The sequence below is a fragment of the Coffea eugenioides genome, chromosome 11 (assembly GCF_003713205.1).
Source record: "Coffea eugenioides isolate CCC68of chromosome 11, Ceug_1.0, whole genome shotgun sequence".
NCBI classification, from domain to species: Eukaryota; Viridiplantae; Streptophyta; class Magnoliopsida; order Gentianales; family Rubiaceae; genus Coffea; species Coffea eugenioides.
In genome coordinates, this window is record NC_040045.1 from 42,081,623 (window position 1) to 42,101,771 (window position 20,149).

At 36.3% G+C, this 20,149-nt stretch overlaps 2 protein-coding genes across 3 annotated transcripts; one reads left to right on the top strand and one right to left on the bottom strand.

Moving 5' to 3' along the window:
• Positions 1-2,780: 2,780 nt before the first annotated feature.
• On the top strand, positions 2,781-7,100 carry LOC113753151 (amino acid transporter AVT6A-like). Its single transcript, XM_027297251.1, has 5 exons — positions 2,781-3,546; positions 3,646-3,798; positions 4,325-4,528; positions 5,631-6,096; positions 6,634-7,100. Exons 1-5 carry the CDS (start codon positions 3,126-3,128, stop codon positions 6,794-6,796), a joined length of 1,407 nt encoding a protein of 468 aa, XP_027153052.1. The 5' UTR covers positions 2,781-3,125; the 3' UTR covers positions 6,797-7,100.
• A 525-nt stretch (positions 7,101-7,625) lies between these two features.
• Positions 7,626-19,847, bottom strand: LOC113753150 (DNA-directed RNA polymerase 1B, mitochondrial-like). Of its 2 annotated transcripts, none has more exons than XM_027297249.1 (19): positions 18,834-19,847; positions 17,542-17,751; positions 17,283-17,410; positions 17,080-17,146; positions 16,814-16,872; positions 16,066-16,183; positions 15,170-15,283; positions 14,449-14,580; positions 13,950-14,366; positions 13,390-13,440; positions 12,563-12,633; positions 11,741-11,825; positions 11,358-11,510; positions 11,170-11,244; positions 10,350-10,439; positions 10,180-10,227; positions 9,741-9,855; positions 9,531-9,634; positions 7,626-8,246 (listed from the first exon to the last, which is right to left on the bottom strand). In XM_027297249.1, exons 1-19 carry the CDS (start codon positions 19,641-19,643, stop codon positions 8,136-8,138), a joined length of 2,958 nt encoding a protein of 985 aa, XP_027153050.1. In that variant the 5' UTR covers positions 19,644-19,847; the 3' UTR covers positions 7,626-8,135. The 2 variants fall into 2 exon arrangements, with proteins under 2 accessions (XP_027153050.1, XP_027153051.1); XM_027297250.1 differs by having other exon boundaries at positions 17,542-17,746; positions 18,834-18,979.
• Positions 19,848-20,149: the final 302 nt, after the last annotated feature.

Genomic DNA, 20,149 nt, shown 5'->3' on the forward strand with positions numbered 1-20,149 from the left:
TTAATGAAAGTAGTGTTTTAAAGATTCTAAACTATTGTCTTAATCATTTTTTTTTATAAATGAAATAGAAACTGTCTCTCCGACAATTCATCTAATAGGCAGTAAACAATAACAACAGTAGTTCAAGACAAACCTGCAAACCAAGACCATCGTGAATATGTTATTATTTGTTGATCTTCAAACTCTGTGGCAAGAGATAAATTATCTGATGAATGCAAATTCATAAAAACAATGATACAGCAAACCTACAACTAATTATCTGATGAAAACAATGATATAACAAATAATTTTTTTCCATATTGTTATACATTTCTATCCAAATGCAATAAAAAAAAGGGAAAATTTAATCAAATTACTGGTGATTCTCTATCCATGCAACATTTATTTTGTATTTTGGATGCAAATAAAACAAATAGAAATTTCCCTTACCAAAGAGCACTGTGAGCATCAGTTGATTAATACTGGTTGTGAGCACTTTTTTTCCAAGAAAGAAACATGTGTCTGAAAGCTTCCAAAACCTTATCGAGGTTATGCTTTTCATCTGAAACTGAACACTAAGAAACACGAAAAGAATCTAAAATCAAGGAAATCAAAAAGACCCAAATGGAAGATTGCAGGCTTTTAAGGCTTCAACTCATATTGTAAGAGTGAGATAGCCATTTGAGTGCCTTTCCAATTTTCTGGCTCTTGTAATTGTAATTGAAACGGTTAAATGAGTGGTAAATTAATGTAAGGGTTAAAGCTGTTCGAGTGCCTTCCCAATTTTCTGACTCATTTAATTGAAATTGAAATGGTTAAATGAGTGGTAAATTAAAGTAAGGGTTAAATGTATCCATAGGAAATTACTAAAAGCTGTGTGTATTTGTACCATATGCATCACTGATTTCAACCAAGCACTCATATTCCTAAACCAACCTTCCATGATTAAACATATACCAAAGACACATGTCAGTCAAGTGGTCAATTGCAAATGACAATTATTAGTGAAGATAGTGCTAAAACAACAAATCAATCAAAGAATGCCAAATCAATTTAAGTTATCCACATGGCACTTTTTGGTGAAGGTAGTCAACAAATCAATCAAAGAATGCTAAATCAGTTTAAGTTGTCCACATGGCACTTCTTGATAAAGGTAGTCTTAGGTTTTTATATACTCGTTAGATGTCCAGTAAATTAGGGAATGTGACATGTACTCAGTGTATATTGCATTCTTTTTTATTTTGAAAAGTGGTAGGCTCAAGAGGAAAAATAAATCATAAACGACAATAAGTAGATGATAATTTGTTAAATGAGTAAAAGTAGTAATAACAATTAAAATACGAGGCGATACTTAACTATAGCATTTTTCAAAAAATGTCAGACACTTCTTAAACTTCGTTAATGCAAAAGAAAAGAGTATTTGAAGTTTTTTGAGAAGTACTAGGGAATGAGAGGAAGGACAAGGAGTGCTAGTTATGATATGCTTTTTAATTTGTGAATGGTAGGTCTCCCAACCAAAATTATTCCCAAACAAGATTTTGTGTTTGTCAATTTATTAAGTTCCATGTCATAAATATATATTTTTTTTGAACTCATATTCGAATACTAATCAAGCAATCTATTAACATTACGTTAAAACTTATTGAGAATTTTAATCTAATCTCAGGTTTTAAGTCAATAGACTCGATTACCTCTTTGCTTATTCAACTTGGACTGAATTCTGATTAAGCAAACCATTAATTAGACTCATTTAGATCTTCAGGTAGTAAGTACTACCATGATTCAAAAATAGTGTGTTTAAAAGGTATTCGTGGGGCGAGCTCTGAGGCGGGGCGTTTTAATACTTCCCTTAGCCGATCGCACAAGGCGAAAGTATTTTGAGACATACGCCCAAGAGATCAGGACGTACGTCCAGGCGTTTGGGCACATCTTTGAAGTGGGACGTTAAAAGCATACGCCACACAAATTGTCTTAAAAAATATTTAACTTCATCAATTAAATTTTAAACTTTCTAATATTCAGTTTTATTACTAATTTACTATCTATTATATTGAGACATTGAGTGAATTTGATATGAATTTATTTAAAATATAATATATGGTTAGGCAAAAAAGGTGAAGGAAAAGAGATTGTTAACTGTAAATTGGATTCTGTTGAAAAAAAATGAAGATGTGATGGAAATTTCGGAACCACCATCAACTATTGGAAAAAAATTATTTAGTGTATATACACTAGATGAAAATGATGACATGGATGATACATGACTTTGATGAATAGTATCATTTTGTTTGTCAATTTGTTTCTAATTTTTGGTGCTATTCCTTGTTATGTATTATAAGCAATATGGTTGCTAATTTGGTATTTTATTTTTTATATTAGTTTAAGTGTGTTTACTGAAACAATTAACCTTTGAAATTTGTATTTACTTGAATTTATGTATTTGTAATTTAAGTGTTTGATAATGTGGTAAGTTGTGACTAATTTGTTTCTTTGTTTCTAAAATTGAACATTTTGTAATGTTAATTATTCTGCTTTTTTGTGCGGCTAATATTAATATGTATGTTTCAAATTACTTTTTTATAATATGTATCATATTTATATATATTTAAAAAAAATAAAATTTCACAGGCTTATACCCCACGCCATGGCCTGTCGCCTTGTTGGGACGGATGCTTTTCGCCTTTAAAAACATTATTGAAAAAAGAAAAAGACACTACTACAACCTTTGTTCAGATGAAATCAGCCCAATGTCCAGAAAAAAAAAAACTCTGTATTTCCATGATAGACACGTGGCCCCAATTTATGAATAAGGTGCCGTAAACGTTTTCCATTCGCCACAAACATCCAATTATTGAAAGCCGTATCTGAGGCAAAACAAATTTATTTCACGAATTCTCGGGAGAAGTCGATGAAATTTGTCATGTCCCATTGGGTTTCTGGAAAAGATTTTTTGGTTTCCAACAATCTCTCTACTTTTTAGTTTCAGCTATTTTTGGCTTCCCTTTATTTGATTTTCTTATTCCTTCAAGAATTCCAAAATTTTGATCAAAACGCGTGAATCCCATCTCAAGAATATATAGTTCTAATCACGACTAACAACATCGTCAATCTTATTGAAAACAAATTTTCTTGGAATTTTACCAACCATGGCCAAAAATGATTCTGTTGTTCTCGTAGCTGAGGATGTTAAGGACCCCTTATTACAGTCGATGAATAGTGATCATAGCAGCGATGATAAAGAGGAAAATGGTGAGGAGTTGCTTAATGGAGCATCGTTCATTGGGGGAGTTTTCAACTTGTCGACAACCATTATCGGTGCTGGGATGATGGCATTGCCTGCTACAATGAAAGTTTTAGGCCTTGGCCTTGGCATTGGGATTATTGTTTTTGTTGCAATCTTGACAGAATTGTCAGTTTCAATGCTGTTAAGGTTTAGTAAGGCTGCAGGGTCAACTTCTTATGGAGGTGTCATGGGACGTGCATTTGGAATTGGTGGGAGAAAGCTTCTACAAGTTTGTGTTTTGATCAATAATGTTGGTTTGCTCGTTGTTTACATGATCATTATCGGCAAGTCAACGTGTTTCCGAATGTTATGAGGTATTTATAACTGCTTGAGTGCTTTCTAATTGTGGAGAAATAATGGGATTTCGTGCTTTATTTGCATAGGTGATGTGCTATCAGGGACGTCCTCTAGTGGAGTTCGTCATGCCGGGGTCTTGCAGGGCTGGTTTGGAGAACACTGGTGGAATGAAAGAGTATTTGTGATTCTTTTGACAACTCTTTTTGTGTTTTGTCCATTATGCTGTTTAAAGAGAATTGGTTAGTACTTATATGTCTTTCAGAATTGTTTCATTTGCTTGTTCTTGAAGTTGATTTCTTAAATCTTGTAAAACTTGTCTTCTTTTTGTCTGTAGTTGAATTCAAATGTTTGATTTGTTATGCCTTATAGACGTTTGATTTGATGCCCTCCTATAATGATGAGAATAATTGCTGAATATATTGTAAACATTTTGAGAACCATTATGATTGGCTAAGCTCCAAATTAGTTATCTCTAGTCTTGCCGATTTATGGTATTGCGAACTGTCCTTTTTTGGTTAATCTCAGGATCATGCCTTATTCCACGGTGGATACCGAGGAATGCATACATTTAGTTTCTGCGTGTCACTTCTTTTTTACGTAAAGATGAACAATTTTGCTTAAGAAAGATGCCTTGGAGGTTGAAGTTAGATATGAGTGCTATTCAATTTCTAAGAAGGTTATTTGTTGTCAAATTCAAGGATTTGCAATTGTTATGGAAGTAAGGAGTGAAGCTTTGGTTTCTCATGTTCATTGTTTATATGGCAGATTCATTGAGATTTACGTCTGGCATAGCAGTTGCCTTGGCTGTTGTATTCCTAGTGATTATAGCAGGAATGACAATTTTTAAAGTGGTGGAAGGAAGTATCGCAATGCCCAGATTACTCCCTGATGTCACTGATATTAATTCTGTTTGGCAACTCTTCACAGTAGTTCCGGTTATTGTTACAGCTTATGTCTGCCATTTTAATGGTAAGTAACAACGCTTGTTGACATCAGCAGACAAACTTCACTGTTATATTATGCTTCGTTTCAGTCCTTTTTGAGAATAGAAGAAATGAGTACAAGCCAATGTGTTCATGGTTTGCTTGCTTTATTCTAACGGACAGATGTCAGGTGTCATGCTTATGTTTTTATGACAACTAAAGCCTAAAGCCTATCCGCCAACACTTTGGTAATCAAACCATTTAGTTAATCTGGATTAGTTTATTTTCTGTTGGTGAATTCAAGTTGATGCTCTTATTATTGGAATGCAATTTTTCCTTTTGCACAGTACAAATACGTAGATAAGTGGAAAATATCTCCTTAAGGTTTCCTGTTAATCTGAGTGGATGGTTTTACTTTGTTTTGATTGACTGTTTTTAGTCTAAGCTTTGCTTGCATGATTGCAATGGTACTGATTTTACTCTTAGGGGATCCTTATTCATGCCTTCAACAAAATCATGTATGAACTAGCTTGACTATAGCACAATTTTGCTTTGACTTTAGCACCCTGAGACTTTTCTGCAGAACCAAGATTTAAGTGCCAATACATTAGCTTCAGAATACTGGACATGTGTGAGGTTACCACTGGCGCTTTCTTGCACATTTGATGGATAACTTGTATCTCAATAGCTTTCTGAATGTCTCGAACCAATCAATGTACTTGAGAATCTTCAATAACAAATGTAGAAGTTTTATTTGATCACCAAAAATCTTGAAATCTAGCAGATTCCAGCAAAGAAGTTATCTGTAAGTAGTATACCTGGTTTGAAACCAAAATGCAAAGAGATGCAGTTTTGTTAGGCTTCTATGAATTTGTTATAGGATTTTTAACATGGATCTGGCATGAACTTTGAGGATATAAACTGTTATTATGGTAAGATCTTCACAGATCAGTGTTTGCCCTGTTGATTTGTTTGCTTTTCTTGATTCCATCACTGACAGCACCACAAAGGACACAGGAAGCTAAAAAACATTTTGAGTTGATGAATTTTGAAATTTTGGCTAGCCTAGCTACTAGCAATTTATGTAGGGACGATTAAAATCTTTGACTAGGAATTAAACTGAGATAACTGCTAATGAATTTCTGCAGTGCACAGTATCGACAATGAGCTTGATGATGATTCTTCAATACAACCTATCGTTCAGACTTCACTATTTGTATGCTGCATGATTTACGTCATGACAAGCTTGTTTGGGTTCCTGCTTTTTGGTGATTCCACTCTTGAGGATGTGCTAGCTAACTTCGACACAGACCTTGGTATTCCGTATGGCTCTCTGCTCAATGACATTGTTCGTGTCAGCTATGCTCTCCATCTTATGCTTGTTTTCCCAGTTCTATTCCACCCTCTTCGCCTCAATTTGGATGGACTTCTGTTCCCATCTGCTGGGCCTTTGGTCCTAAGTAAGCAGAGGTTTCTATTGGTTACAATGGGGATGATTTTTGTTGTGTACTTGGGTGCCAACTTTATTCCCAACATTTGGGATGTTTTCCAATTCAGTGGAGCAACCGCCGCAGTTTGCCTTGGTTTTATCTTTCCTTCTGCTATTGCTTTGAGGTAAGCACTTTTTGTTTATAGCATGGGGCCTTTTGTACTTTCCTGTTCTATCAATGCTTTTGCTGTACTACTGGACATTCCAATTACTGACTTGTTCTAGCCAACAAGAAACGGATTTGTCATAAAGTTATTGGCTACTTAGCTGGATCCTCGCTAGTTGTGTGTGAATATGCACTACGTACTTCATAGCATGCTCATGAGTGAACTAATTCTGGAAATGACAATTAATTAAGTTGCATACTCTTCTGGGTCGTATGATTATAAAGCTCTGCCAAGTAACGTATTTCGGTTAAGCCCTCTAGAATAGTTATTGATTTTCTTGAGACGATTGTTACCTTTCTTGATTCTGAATCTTAAATCTTCAAGTGTAACTTCCTCCTGTAAAAGGAATTAGAAAAAGATAACCTATTGATTGCTTAACTTCACATTCTTTTGTCAATCTTTTCAAGAAATATATAACTCTGCTCTAGCTCACCTTAATTAAGACTTCTAGTTCTCATCGTTACCATGTCCTGACTTCTGCTCTCCATGCTTCAGGGATGTTCACGGCATTGCCACTAAGAAGGACAAGGTCTTGTCTGTTTTCATGATTTGTCTAGCTGTATTTGCTAACATGGTCGCTATATATAGCGATATCCAAGCATTATTCAAGAAGAATGCACTTCCGAGGCAGCGACATCTCACTTGGGGCTACAAATAGAGAGTTGCTAGAGCACTTTCTGCAATAGTATTGCATCATATAGCACAATTTGTTTGAATATCTCCAGTGTATGGTGTTGACAAAGAGTACAAGTATCAATTGGGATGCCGCTGTACGATGTTGCAGTAGTGAATCCATAGTTCACAACTGGAATCCATAGTAGTGAACGGTCTGCATGACAGTTTTTTTGTCATTTCTTTTCCTTCCTTTTTTTTATTAATGTAATGTTCATTTGATTCGTGATTGGAAACCCCCTATTTCATTACCTTCTAGTATTACTCGATCCAATTTTTGGGTTGGAAAAGGTTGAAATGTCAGGTAACCATTTTCTAGAATTCCATTCGGCGCGGAAAGACGATGTTTACTTGAAGCAACAAATCCAGGAAACATGCAACGATGCACAGAAGAACAATGATTGTAGGAGGACAAATTCTTGGTAGAAAATGATCCAGAATCTCGAACGAAACAAAAGCCATTTTTTGTTTGTGGTACATGGGGAAGAGACAGGGATAGGGATCCAGGGAAAGGTAATAAAACTCCTCTCTTCGACCCTGAATAAGCAAAGACTTCATATGTGAACAAATCACAGAAGCATGGTACTCTGGTATCAATCACTTTCCATTTTGTGCAGCATTACATACTAATTTACACAGCACATTTTAATTTCCAGGTATCATGGCAGGGAGCTTAGTTGAACCACCTCCTGCGTTTTCAATTGAAATACTGAAATATCTTACTAGTACAATCTACAAGAGATAAACCTGAAACAAATACAGCAGCAAAATTTTCAACAGTAAACATTTACGTACCCTCCTACAATGGAATCGAGGAGGAAAATAAATTGAACTGACAAAAGAACAAAACCAGAAACACTTCAGTCATTTCTGGAAGTGCTTCATTCCAACTTTCCTATCCTTACTTTAGAATGTACAGCAGTCCTTGTCATCAATGGAAGTATTGATCCATTTGAGCTGTTTCTAGAATACTCCTAGATCTTTTATTTGTTGTCTTGAACTTGTAACAGCAAAGTTATGCACACAATTGTAGGTGTAATAATGAACCATGAAAAAATATCACCTTTACTTCAGGCGAAGGTCCTTAAGCTTCAACACCTTGTGGAGACTTGTATGCTCGACATATGTACACAAGAATCATGAGGACTCGTAAAAGAGAGTCAATCACAGTCATGGACATCCCCTCGTTTACTTCTTTGACTTCTACAGTATAAAGAAAGGGCGCTTGCCGACTGAGTACGGTGTCCACAACCATAGAGATGCCATTTCGCGTGAAAGTTCACCAAAAAAGAAGCAACTTTCACCGAAAAAGAAGTAATTGTCCTCTAGTTGAAGAAGTATGGAGATTCTAAAACTTCTCTCAAGTCAAAATCCCCCCGTTCTGGTAACGGAGGGAACTTCAATTTAGGGAATGACTTCTGAAAATTATCTAGCAACTGCAAAATCAAGCCAACCAATCATAAACGAATGATCATTCAAGGAATGTGTGTAGCATTAAATGATATGTGAGGAGAAAATTGAAATCAGGAGAAGATAACACAAATACTTGAGCTAAATAGCGAGGTTTCCAGTAGTAATTATGGTATAAACCATCCGACCAAATATAAGTTGACTCCTCCAAAGTAAAGCGCAAACAAGAAAAAAAATGAAAGGGAAGAGGGAAAAAGAAGGCTAGTCAAGAATTTGGTTCAACCCCAGACAGCATGGAAAAGGGCTATGTCCAGCGGACTTCACTTGTGGCCATTAACACTTCACAATATTCAACGTTCAAGAACAAAGAAAAAAGAAAGGCAATGTCGAAGTGGATTAATTAACTTTTTTAATGAAAAATAAGACAAACGTTCTAAGAGTACTTCTACAGATGGAAGCTGATGGATAAATGAAATGAAAGATGTTTCCATGCAAACAAAGAATAGTTCAGGCTAAGAAGTGAAAAAATACCTTGCAATCACTTACCCATCAAAGAAGGAAATAAACAAAATATAATTTACCCCTCTGCTACTCAGACTCTTCTCCTCTCCAGCTGTACCCATGTCGGACATGGCACAACACTGGTACTAGTATGGGATCCGAGTCTGACACTTCATTTGAAGTTTTGGACACCTCAAAGTTAATGGACACAGAGAAGGCAGAAAAAGAAGCAAACTTGATATCATGCTTGAAACCATAATGAGTGCATGAGTTAGATTTTGATCCTATTTGTGAAGTCTATCATCTTTCCTTCTCTTATGTCCTATATATGCAAAACTGACAAATGATTAACACACGCATGTACATATATAAATCTTCATTTTAAATTTAAACATGAGACAAAAATAATTTATGTTGGTTTATGTTGTCATAATTTTTTTGATATGTTAATTACAAATGAGGATAATGGACCATGTCCAACTCTTTAGAGATGTCACCGTGATTTATGTTCCGCAAATTAACGAATCTGACACCTAGAAACATATATCCATATACGACACCCATATGCAAGTCCAAGCAACACAGATTTACATACCTACTCTTGGTGGTTTATTAAAAGAAAAAAAAAGATTAACTTTTCCACTTGACCTTCCCAAATCATACTCCCTCTAGTCCGTGCGTCTGGGGAATCAGAGACTAATAACAGTGCAATGAGCTTCATGCCCGTATACATAGTCGAATCCAACTATATCATAATAAGCAAAATAAACCTAACATTTAATAAGTTGACGCACAGTAAAAGAACTTACATCCTCCAAAATTGGCGCTTCATATAGTTCAACAAACTTCTGTCTGAGGATCTTGTTCATTTGATCGACGTCGCATGCATGTGTCCAGTAGGAATCATGCACCCCTGTGACCAAATTTGGTTAAAGAAACTAGTCATAATTACTCACGCAGGAGAATAGGAAAGATTATAAACCTAGAGGAAAATGAACAGAGGTACATATATTACAAACCTGCAAAATTCAAGCCAGCTTCTCTACAAGCAATGGCAGTCATCATCATATGAGAGCCATCAAGGGAGTGGACAAAATTTGGAGGGAAAGCTGTTCTCTGCCGCTTAACCATTACCTGCCATAATAAAATTTAAAAGTGTTAGCCAATAACATAACTTCTAACGCCATCATGCTTTATGCTAAATGCATATCTGCCTAATGTCGGTCACTGTATGACCAGTGCCATCAACTGGATCTTGCAGAAATTCTTTCTACCCGAAAACCACTTAATCATCAAATTCATCATTACTTTGCTTCTTTGTTTCACTATTCAGTAATGAGAGGAAAATTGGGCAATTATGCGACATTTAAGCTGATAAATTTAGGTTTAATGTCATTAAGTACAATCACATGATACTGAGAGACCATTATCAAATGAAAAGAGGAAAGGTAAAACTACCTTATCTGTTTCTCGTTGCAATGTTAAAACCTGAAGAGATGTCTTAATCTGCATTCAGTCCAACAACCAAAACTTGGTCAAGTTCCAAAATTCCATGTATATGCTTAAACCAATGCTCAGCAAAACACAAGTTAACTGTTAAAAAATGTTACAAAGCATTAGAAGATTACAAGATGCCTTCCGAGTTTACGATAAGGTTGCACAACAGGAAGCCCAAGTGGAGTAGTCCACCGCACTGGCTGATTTTCCATAGCAATGACCTATACAGTTTTGCCATCACGTCATGATCAGTCAAAAAACATGAATATAGGATATCACCGAGAAATTCTTCAGCATCTTCATTCAATTCTAGTATGGTTATCTTATTTTGATTACGTTCCACCTAAGGGGGAAACATACAGGTAAGGGCCCTCCCCAAATGTTGTACATTTCTTTGTTAATCAATGTCTCTTTCTGATCTCTGGTATTTTCCTCCTTTACTAATTCAAAATAATTTCACAGGCCTACAAGTTAGCTGTTTTCATTTAGACTGATTATACTGAACCATATTTCACTACAGAACGCTGTTATATCTTCCCTCTTTGATCGAGTTCGCTTGATACTCCTAAAACTGTTTTCTTACAAAATGAAGGTAAACAATCAGCAACTTGAACAAACAAATAAGATAAATAGATGAGTAGGCAGGCCCTACAAATCCATGGTATTCCACATTACACCTATTTGCCACAACAGACATGTAATGGAGGCATCATTATCCCTACACTCCATTCAAAAGCTTAATCTCAATTGGAGGCAACCAGATAATAGACCATGCAGTAACATGCATCTTTGAAGCTCAACTCAATATTTCGCCTCAACGAAGAGATGAGAAAAGAATATTAATTTCATACACAACACAGTGCATCAGTTGAAGAACCAAGAATACCAATCCACAAGCATATCCAGATATAGTTTGTTTTGTTTCAAAGATTAGAGAAGGATAAGACAGACCTTCGCACAGTCACCAAGCCAACTCATGATGCTTCGTGCTGCTTCAAACATCTCCCCTAAAGCAGTCAAGGTGGTCTGCTCAGAAGGCAGACATAAAGCATTAAAACTTTTTACTGCTTCAGCACATGGGAGCATTATATGCCATGTACCTAAAGAAAAATACAAGAAAACAAGCTCAAAATACTTACTTTTGCTGCATAGCAAGCTGCAGAAAACAACTCAGCTTCATCTTCAATGGCACAACGTTCTTTTAACCTCCTCTTAATTTGATCACGTGCACCAATATAAGTGACACCATAGACTGATGTCATGACCGTTTGCTTGACCAATTTCCTGTCCACCTGGATATGACCAATTACACAATGCATCAGCTGAGTATTCACCGCCAGAAGGAGAGCATAAACAGAAGAAAAAATAGAGATTAATCACAAGTAGCAATGATGCCAAATGCATAATCACTTCTTGGAAGTTGCCTCTACTTTCCAATAGATAAAAGTTCCAAGTAATTCACAAAATGGAGAACACCACTAAAGCTTAATTCTATATCAAAATGAATGGAAAACAAGAGAACCTGGTTGATCAGCAGCCTGGCCCTCAAGACATTTGGATCACTTGCAGGGTCTCTTGCTGCATCTTTTCGCATAATGTCAAGAACCCTGTTGCAACAGATATGGCCCAGTATCATGTAGAGGAATACTTTATTTTGTGATGGCTTAATTTGAAATAGTACTTGGTGTAACTCTAAACCAAAGCTCTATTGGATGTCTTTAAATCTTCCAAAAGCCAACTGAGGCATCTGATTTTAGAAAAGGATTCCCAAGATTACTCAGGCCAGCGTATTTAATGGAAGAATTGGAGTAGTCAACTGATCCATTTAACAAGGTTTTAAGAGTTATCAACTCGTTTTGTGATGCTTTCTCTCAAATTATGAGCTCAGAATCATCATTGAAGTCCCTTTACGCTTTCTACCAGAAACCAAACAACTTAAACATAGTATTAGCCAAAGGCTTGCAGAGACAATAATGACCAGAATCTCAGTAGTTTTAAGCCTGTCTGACGTATAAGCTTCGTCTCTGAAAACTACTCCTTGCCAATAGTCATTTAGAGAGATAAAGTAGACGACTGTTCCGAAAATTTTCTCCTGATGTTAATTTGATTAATTTGACTGTAGCAAGGAGCAGTGCTATCATATAAGGTAATTCCATGTAACCCAGGAATTAACTTATACTACAAGTTTGTTTTAACCCTTAATCTCAAGAAACCCTCAGCAAAATCGAAGAAAGGAAGAAAGAATGGTAAACAGCATTTATCCACCAATAATGCCCTCTAAGAACCTCAAAAAGAAGGAAACAAAAAGGTCAATGGAACAACAAAATCCAGAAATCTAGCTTACCTAGCAGCAATTCCAGAATAAACATCGGCAGGCTTTTCACCAGCAACAAGATTGACTGCTGCTGCTCCCAACTGAACAAGAAAACTCCAGTCAGAAATTTCTGGTATTTATTATCAATCTTCTGCTAAACATCATAGAGTTACAGGATGAAGTAAGAAGTCGCTGAAATCAAATATCCGAAATAGAACTTCATTAGACTGTTTACTTTTATATCAAGTCTGCTAAGATATGAAGATCTTGAGAAGCTGGAAATACTTCTCTATTATATCTTTTTTATGCAAATTGTGGATCCATCACCAGGGGTTAGGTTAGTTCAAGGAATCAAATTTACCACTTCCATTAAGCAACAGTTTAACTCAACCATTTATGAACCTCACCTATCATAATCAATTGTATGACACAAAAGAAGACATTCACAAAATAATGTCGCAAATAAAACTAATAGCCTAGCTCAGTCATATCCATCAACAGTCTCTTCAAATTTCTACTCAATCCCTATTAGTCCAACATATCTATTTGAGCAAGAGTAACCCTAGATAAAACAGTTTAGGACATGTGATACATACCAAATAACCTCAGTGATCTCTCGACTTGCTAATGAGTTATTGTAATACTGGTTTAAAAATGCCTATAACTTCGAAGGGTGCAACTTGGGTATAGGTAATTATAAAAAAAAAGGCAAAATACACACACAACATGAACCCCAGCATCAACATCAGCAACTGAATGATATTTAAACTTTTTTGCAGCTGGGTTGCACACTCTGGCCAATGTGGATTATATATTATCTAATACATGTAAACAAGCAGTGGCAAGAAATGTGTTACCTTATCCCTTCCAAGAGCAGCATAATGTTGCAGGCCATTGCATGAACCATCCTTTAGGGAAATAGTAGCAAACAAAAAAGTCAGATCAAATTGGACATTTATTTCAATTCAAAATCAATGTCAATTTCCATCATTCAAAAAAGTAATAAGCAAACAAAATAAAAGCATTTTGGGATATTTCATCATAGGTGATGGACTAGCCATGGTTTGGGACTAAGCATCCATCGAGTTAGCTTGAGAGGAATAAGTGCAGTCAGTCTTGCATATTCAAATGTGTTACGCTGTTCGCTGGGCAATTTGCCAATGTTCCAGAACTCGATCTTAAAGCAGAAAAACTTGACCAACTAGAAAAGGGATAGACAGATATTCCTCTGCATCCATCTATTAAGAAGTATAAATGCTTCAAATTTGTCTTTCTGCACAATCTATTGACCTTTATGAGTTGTGTAAGGTTTTTCAAGTAACCACATTCATAGCATGAAAGAAAATACACCCTCAGAATATGTCCTTTCTCAGGATGAAAATGCACATGAAGTGAAGCTTTAAATAAAGTCTTATACCTGGTGGATAGGCAAGTGCGACATGGTAGTCTCTGGAGAGGGACTTCTCAATGCTTCAGAGAGATTCATACATGTTGCTAAGCACTGAAAGGGATCCTCTGCATTCAACCACCAACGCCTTCCTTCAAGAGGCCTGTCTGCAGAATCAAATATGTCCTCCAAATGGTTTTCGGCAAATGCTGCACGACCTTCATGAGATAACTTGTCCACACCACCACCATAAACATTTGCCAAATGTATTTTCAACCAGTTCAAGCCTGAGTTTCCAAGTGGACGCCCCTCTGCAAATTCAAGGATTCCACGGCATAGATCAGACCCAAGATGGTTCAAATGTGGGTGCATGGGATATGCACGGCCTCGGAAATCAAGATTGTGTGGATAAAAGAAGCCCTCCTCATCCTTCATTTTCCGAGCAACCTGCTCGCATAAGTAGAAAAATTAGTTTGATATCGTCTAACTGAAAACGGTATCATATTACATCTAAGAGAGAGGTTCTTACAGCAAGCTTAAGTTCTATATCACACCGCTGCGAATGCCTCTCACTGTTCTCTTTTTTCACATTATTAACTTTCCACTTCCATTTCCTGATTTCTCTTTCATCTTCGGTGTCTGGCTCTTCTGGCAAAGGGATCTAAATTTGCAATAAAAAAATGTCTCAAGACTGAGAGTGAGAGACATGCATCTGATACTTATTATCCCACAAGATTAACATTTTACAGATGAGTATAGCGACGTAACACATTTGATGCAAGTATACTGAACAAATGAGCTAGAACATAGTTCAATATTTCGTGTAACAAGTAAAGGATAAATAAGAATGACAACAGAAAAAACAATTCTACTATAAGGAAAACAAATAAGTAACAAAGGTTTCGCTAAAGATCTGACATAGTTACAGAAAATTAGTTATCCATCCAGCTTGCATACTGCTTCTAGAATTGATGTCTTTAATTTCACGTCCATGTATACGTTTTTAGACATATATAAATTTGGAATCCTAATGAAACATCAAAAATGCTTTATAAAGATCGCTTTGTCTACAGTATATCATCCATTATTCATGAGTCCATCTCAGTGAGTAGGGAACTGTATTGTTCATGAGCCGACCTTCTACTATCAACATGCAAGGAGTGCTTTCTGCTTCTATAAGTTTTCTCTTGCATCCAACAAAGAAAGAAGAAACAAAAGAACAAAATTAAAATTACTGCAGGGATACCCACATCGTCACGGTCAACTAAATCAGCAAGACGGCCACCGCTGGCCCAAATTCTGTCTATGACACCAAGCACCCTTTTATTAACCCTCCATTTTGTACTTCCAAGTGTGTCAAGCGCCTGAACCACAGAAATATGGAATAATAAACATATGAGTGAATAAACGATACTTGTCTCAAAATAAGTTTCAACATAGAACTTAATATACAACAGCTACAAAATGCTTCTCGCTAGAGTTCATCAGTAAACAACTAGCAGTTCCCAAATAAACCAAGTGTCATTCTGTTGCTTTGGCTTTATTGATGTCAGTGGCATATTTATCTTAGTTTTAATAATAAGAATTTTTCGTTACTGAATTCTTCTAAAAATCCTAAAATGGTAGTAGTATATGTGATTGAAGTGGTGCGGAAAAATTTTAGATTTAAATACTGTAGTTGAATCACATACACTTTTTACATACTTCACTCATCAATAATGAGGAAATGTTCTGGTGATGGACAGTAATCTACATCTATGTACTTTTTGAGCACCAATCCTTCACATGCAGAAAAATCTGAATTTTCACTTCTGGTTGGCCAAACCGAAAAAAAAAAAATCCAATCAGAAACTGAAATCGCCGTAGTGAACTCTTATATCATGGGCAATAGACATCTCACATAAAAACCTCAAAAGTGATAGAAAAGCGTGAAATGCATTTTCTTTATGTAATTTACCAATATAAAATGAAGCATGACAATGGCATACAAATAAGAACATCTTAAAAATCTGTCAGAAGCATGAACTCCAAATTTTTGTGACATAAATCACACCAAAATGCCGACATCTAATCAAGATGACAACAGTGAAGGATTAGGACAAAAATGCAATAAGCCAGAAAGGAAGGAAATTTAATCTCAGCAAACCTGGAAAACTGGTTCTAGTTGCTGTTTTGGACATCTCCTAAGAGCCTCTCGCTGTTGTTTTGCTCCATGTGTACGCATGATATAGGAAGGCAAAAACAAATAAGCACCTCTGTCATACCTGCCAAAATTATAAAGATCGGTGCAGGCAAGTAAAGAGTTCTTTTAGTCACTCAACACTTAAAAATTCATAAACAACTATCATTCTGAAAAGTTAATCACCCGCTTTAGTCCCCAGTAACCAGTGATGTTGAAAAAGGAAGAAAATAAAGGGCTATATTTGGAATCCCCTCCAAACCCCCCCTCCCCCCCCAAAAAACCAAAACCAAAAAAAAAAAAAAAACCCCACTCACCCAAAAACTAAGAGTACATAACACTAATTTATGGGCAGACATGCCCTCAGACGAGGTAATGGCTCTGAATACATCAGCAAGAGGTAGTTGTTACCCCAAAAAGGCAAAAAAGAATGAAGCACGAAGAAAGGGGTAAAAAAAGCTCAACGATTAACAGAACCCAACAATCTGAACAGCATAAATGCATCTGATTTTAATTACTCAAGTCTGCTCTTGAATTTCAGTTGAATAAACTTCATATAAAAAATGCAAATGGACATGTTCTTTTTTATAGCGGAGAAAAATTATAAAAAAAAAAAAGAACAGTTAATCGAAGAATGAATGGACACACACACTGAAGCAAGTAAATCTTGAATAGCAAATTGAAGTTTGACGAATGGGATGCAAGAATATCATACCCTGTCCAGTTCAGGGGAGGGACCAGCATTGGCATATATGGAATCACCATGTGCTTAGCCTGTTCAAACAGTAGAAATCAGAAATATTTTTGTTTGTCAGCAATTAGATACAAGCCCAAAAAAATATAATAATAAACCACACAACACTTACAAGATGCATAAGGTGTTAACAAACAGCAGACTTTTGGTATTTGGACACTGCCTTAAGAATTTAAGTTCAGTTAGGTCCGTGCAAAACAATTAGAGGCAGAATCTATAGTACTTACTGTTCTCTCCAGGCCCTTCCTTACTAGAGGGTCACACTCAATCACCCCATATCTCCTGCTGCCCCTCCTGTTAAAAAGGAGACCGCGCAATATCATAAAACAGGGCACCGGAAGTACGCAGTGGCTATTTAAGATAAGAGGAGCATATAATGTAATGGAAGAGAGAAATTAACATCTTTAAGAATAGGTCAGGTTCCACTCACTGTGTTTCAACAGTCTTAAGTGTGTGAACAAATGCAGGTCGAATATCAGGTGGACCATCTTCAAACTGATCGACTGGAGGCTGTATGTAGGCTGTTTCCATCATAATCTGAATCAAACGGCATCCAACCTGCACAATTGATTTGAAAATTTACAATCATCTAAGCATTCACTGACCACAATAGTAACAACAATAGCTGTTGATATAATAAGGACCAATGATGATACTAATAATAATTCAAAACAGAAATAAGTACACACCTTAACTTGAGCATCCTGCCCCCAGGGCTTTGAACCATCATGATGTTTTACTATCTCCCTTACTTGATGAAGCTTCTGCTTTTTCATCAGAACATTGACCTTTTTCCTTAGTCTATCTTCTGCCTTAGCCACTGGTTCAGTTTCTTTCTCAGGATTCTTATTCATTGCATTCTTCCGTTTGGTCTTCTCCAGAAACTTGTGTATTCTAACCTGACCAAGAAAGGATACCATGATAAGGAACCTATGAAACAATCACAAACAGCACATTCTGACTCGAGTTAGTGTCTGATTCGATTCATCAGATTGTTAGTTTTGTCCCTTTTCCCATGGCATGTACACATTCATGGAGATAGGTACAGAAATTGGAAAGAAACCATCACATGATGGGCATGCAGAGTGAATTAAAAAGAAGGAATTTGTAATGAACAAGACTGGATATTTTTGTTCCTTATGTTTCTGATCTTTTTGTACTACATTATCTTAGAAGCTGGTTTACATTAGATCTACAAAATGTCTTGGATTATCCACCTGATATAATCTCAAGGATCAACCGTGTCATGAGCAAGTAAAACAATTAATTGCATAATATTGTTGCCATAAGCATTTGATATTCTTAGCTCATATACAAGAGAAGAATATTCAGAGAACCAAGATATGAAATCCATAATCCACTAGGATTTACTAAGAGCAATCTGGTAAAACCTACTTCAAGTGGCCCAGCCAAAAGTAAAATGCCATCTCAAACAGCTAAATATTTGCCTCAGAATTGGCCACCTAAACAGCAATTACACTTAAAAACAGAAAAAAACTCTCTTTAAATAGATCAACTACAGTTGAAGCTTTCGTATTTTTCCTACTTTAGAGGCCCAATAGAACCTAAATATTTACTTGTGCTAGTTTATGAATGCATAAGACTTCAACCATTGAAAGATCACAGCTTGCTTATATATCGATGTCAAAATGCTCTCCAAGACGTTCTGATAGTTTTCTGCTTAAAATACATGATGTCTGCTTGGTTCAAATACCATTTGGATATGTCAGCCTAGGAATTTTCTATTTATCTTTATGAATTGGCAGATCTCATCAAAATATATGCATAGATTACTACAATGGTACATCGACAAAATACACATTTCCAACTTCCAACTTGACTAGAAAGCATGTCAAAGTTACCTCTAAACCAAACAAACTGAATCTGAAAACGGGGGAAAACTCTAACATTCAACTAAAAAGTCAAAAAGAGGCAAAAGATATAAAAATGAAAACAAAATCAGAATCGTGAAGTGACCAACCTCATGCTCAATGGCTTCACCAATATGGCAGGCAGCTTGTACCACTCTAGCACTGCCATATCCTCCCCCGGTCATCAACAGTCCCATTAGCTTATGCATTGTAATAACGGCCATCATTTCAGCAGGCAACTGATCAAAATACTGGGCATAAGCTCCTCGGTTCTTCCCATCCTTGCACAAATCTTGCTCAGCAGCAATGGCATCCTTTAATGGCTCAAACCAACCTAAAAACAGTGACTTTATATATGGCAAATTTGGGGCAAGTTTTTGCTCACACATATCCTCCAAAAGCTCCTGATACTCTTTTGCCGCCTGTTCCCAAGCCTCAGTTTCTATCTTCACCTGCCTTTTCCTAAGAATATGGTACTTCCCCATCCCCATTCCTCCCACCATTTTTTGCTGCTTTTGTTGCTGATAGCTCGCCTCCATTGCCTTGTTTTGCCTTTCCATTTCCTCAACCAATTCTTGAACATCATCCACATCTTCCTCAGAAGTGGAAATAATAGCCTCAGCAGCAGCACTAGCATAACCCCTTAAACCCCCAGACACTCCAAATCCACAAGGGTCACTCAAAATCCCAAATTTTCGATGACCCTCTTTATTCTTCTGCTTCAAGACTGAAGTTTGATGAAAACCAACTTCTTGTTTTTGAGAATTCAGCCCACTATCACTGCTATAAGTCCGGGTTTTTCCATTAAAGCTATCATCTTGGAGAAAGATTTTGGAGGCAAATGGTGGTGAGAAGAAATGGGTTTCCGAGGAAAACTTGAAATTTCTCAACGATGCTTGCTTTGTTATATTTCTCCACATATTCAGTGGATTAAATTATCAGGCCAAAAAAAAAAAAAAAAATCTTGCGCAGGAAAGCTGAATCAGTGACCGATTCTAAGGGTGCTAAAAACAGACATTAATAGTCAAGTATTTAGTAAGCTGATGATTTGAGGTTCAGAAAATGAATTGAGGAAAAACAAAAAGAAATAGGATTAAGCAGAGCGAAATCAAGAGAAAAGGGGAAGGCCCTCGACGGAGGAGGAGACGGGAAAGAAGCCGCCTTGCGCCCTTAAACCCTGCTAAAAACCTATGTACAATTAGTTCACTCGGTTAGCCCTCAAATGTTCATTATGCTAACTTACAATAAGCCCCCCCAATTCTCCCATTAATTATAAAAGTTGCCCTTATTCTTGTGAAAATGTGAGAGAGTATCAGGTTAATTTGGCTATGGGCATATAACATCAAAAGTGTAATTAACAAGCCAATTTTATAATTTTGTATTATCTCACTTGTCAAAACGTGCGTGTGATTTCCAGTTATATAAT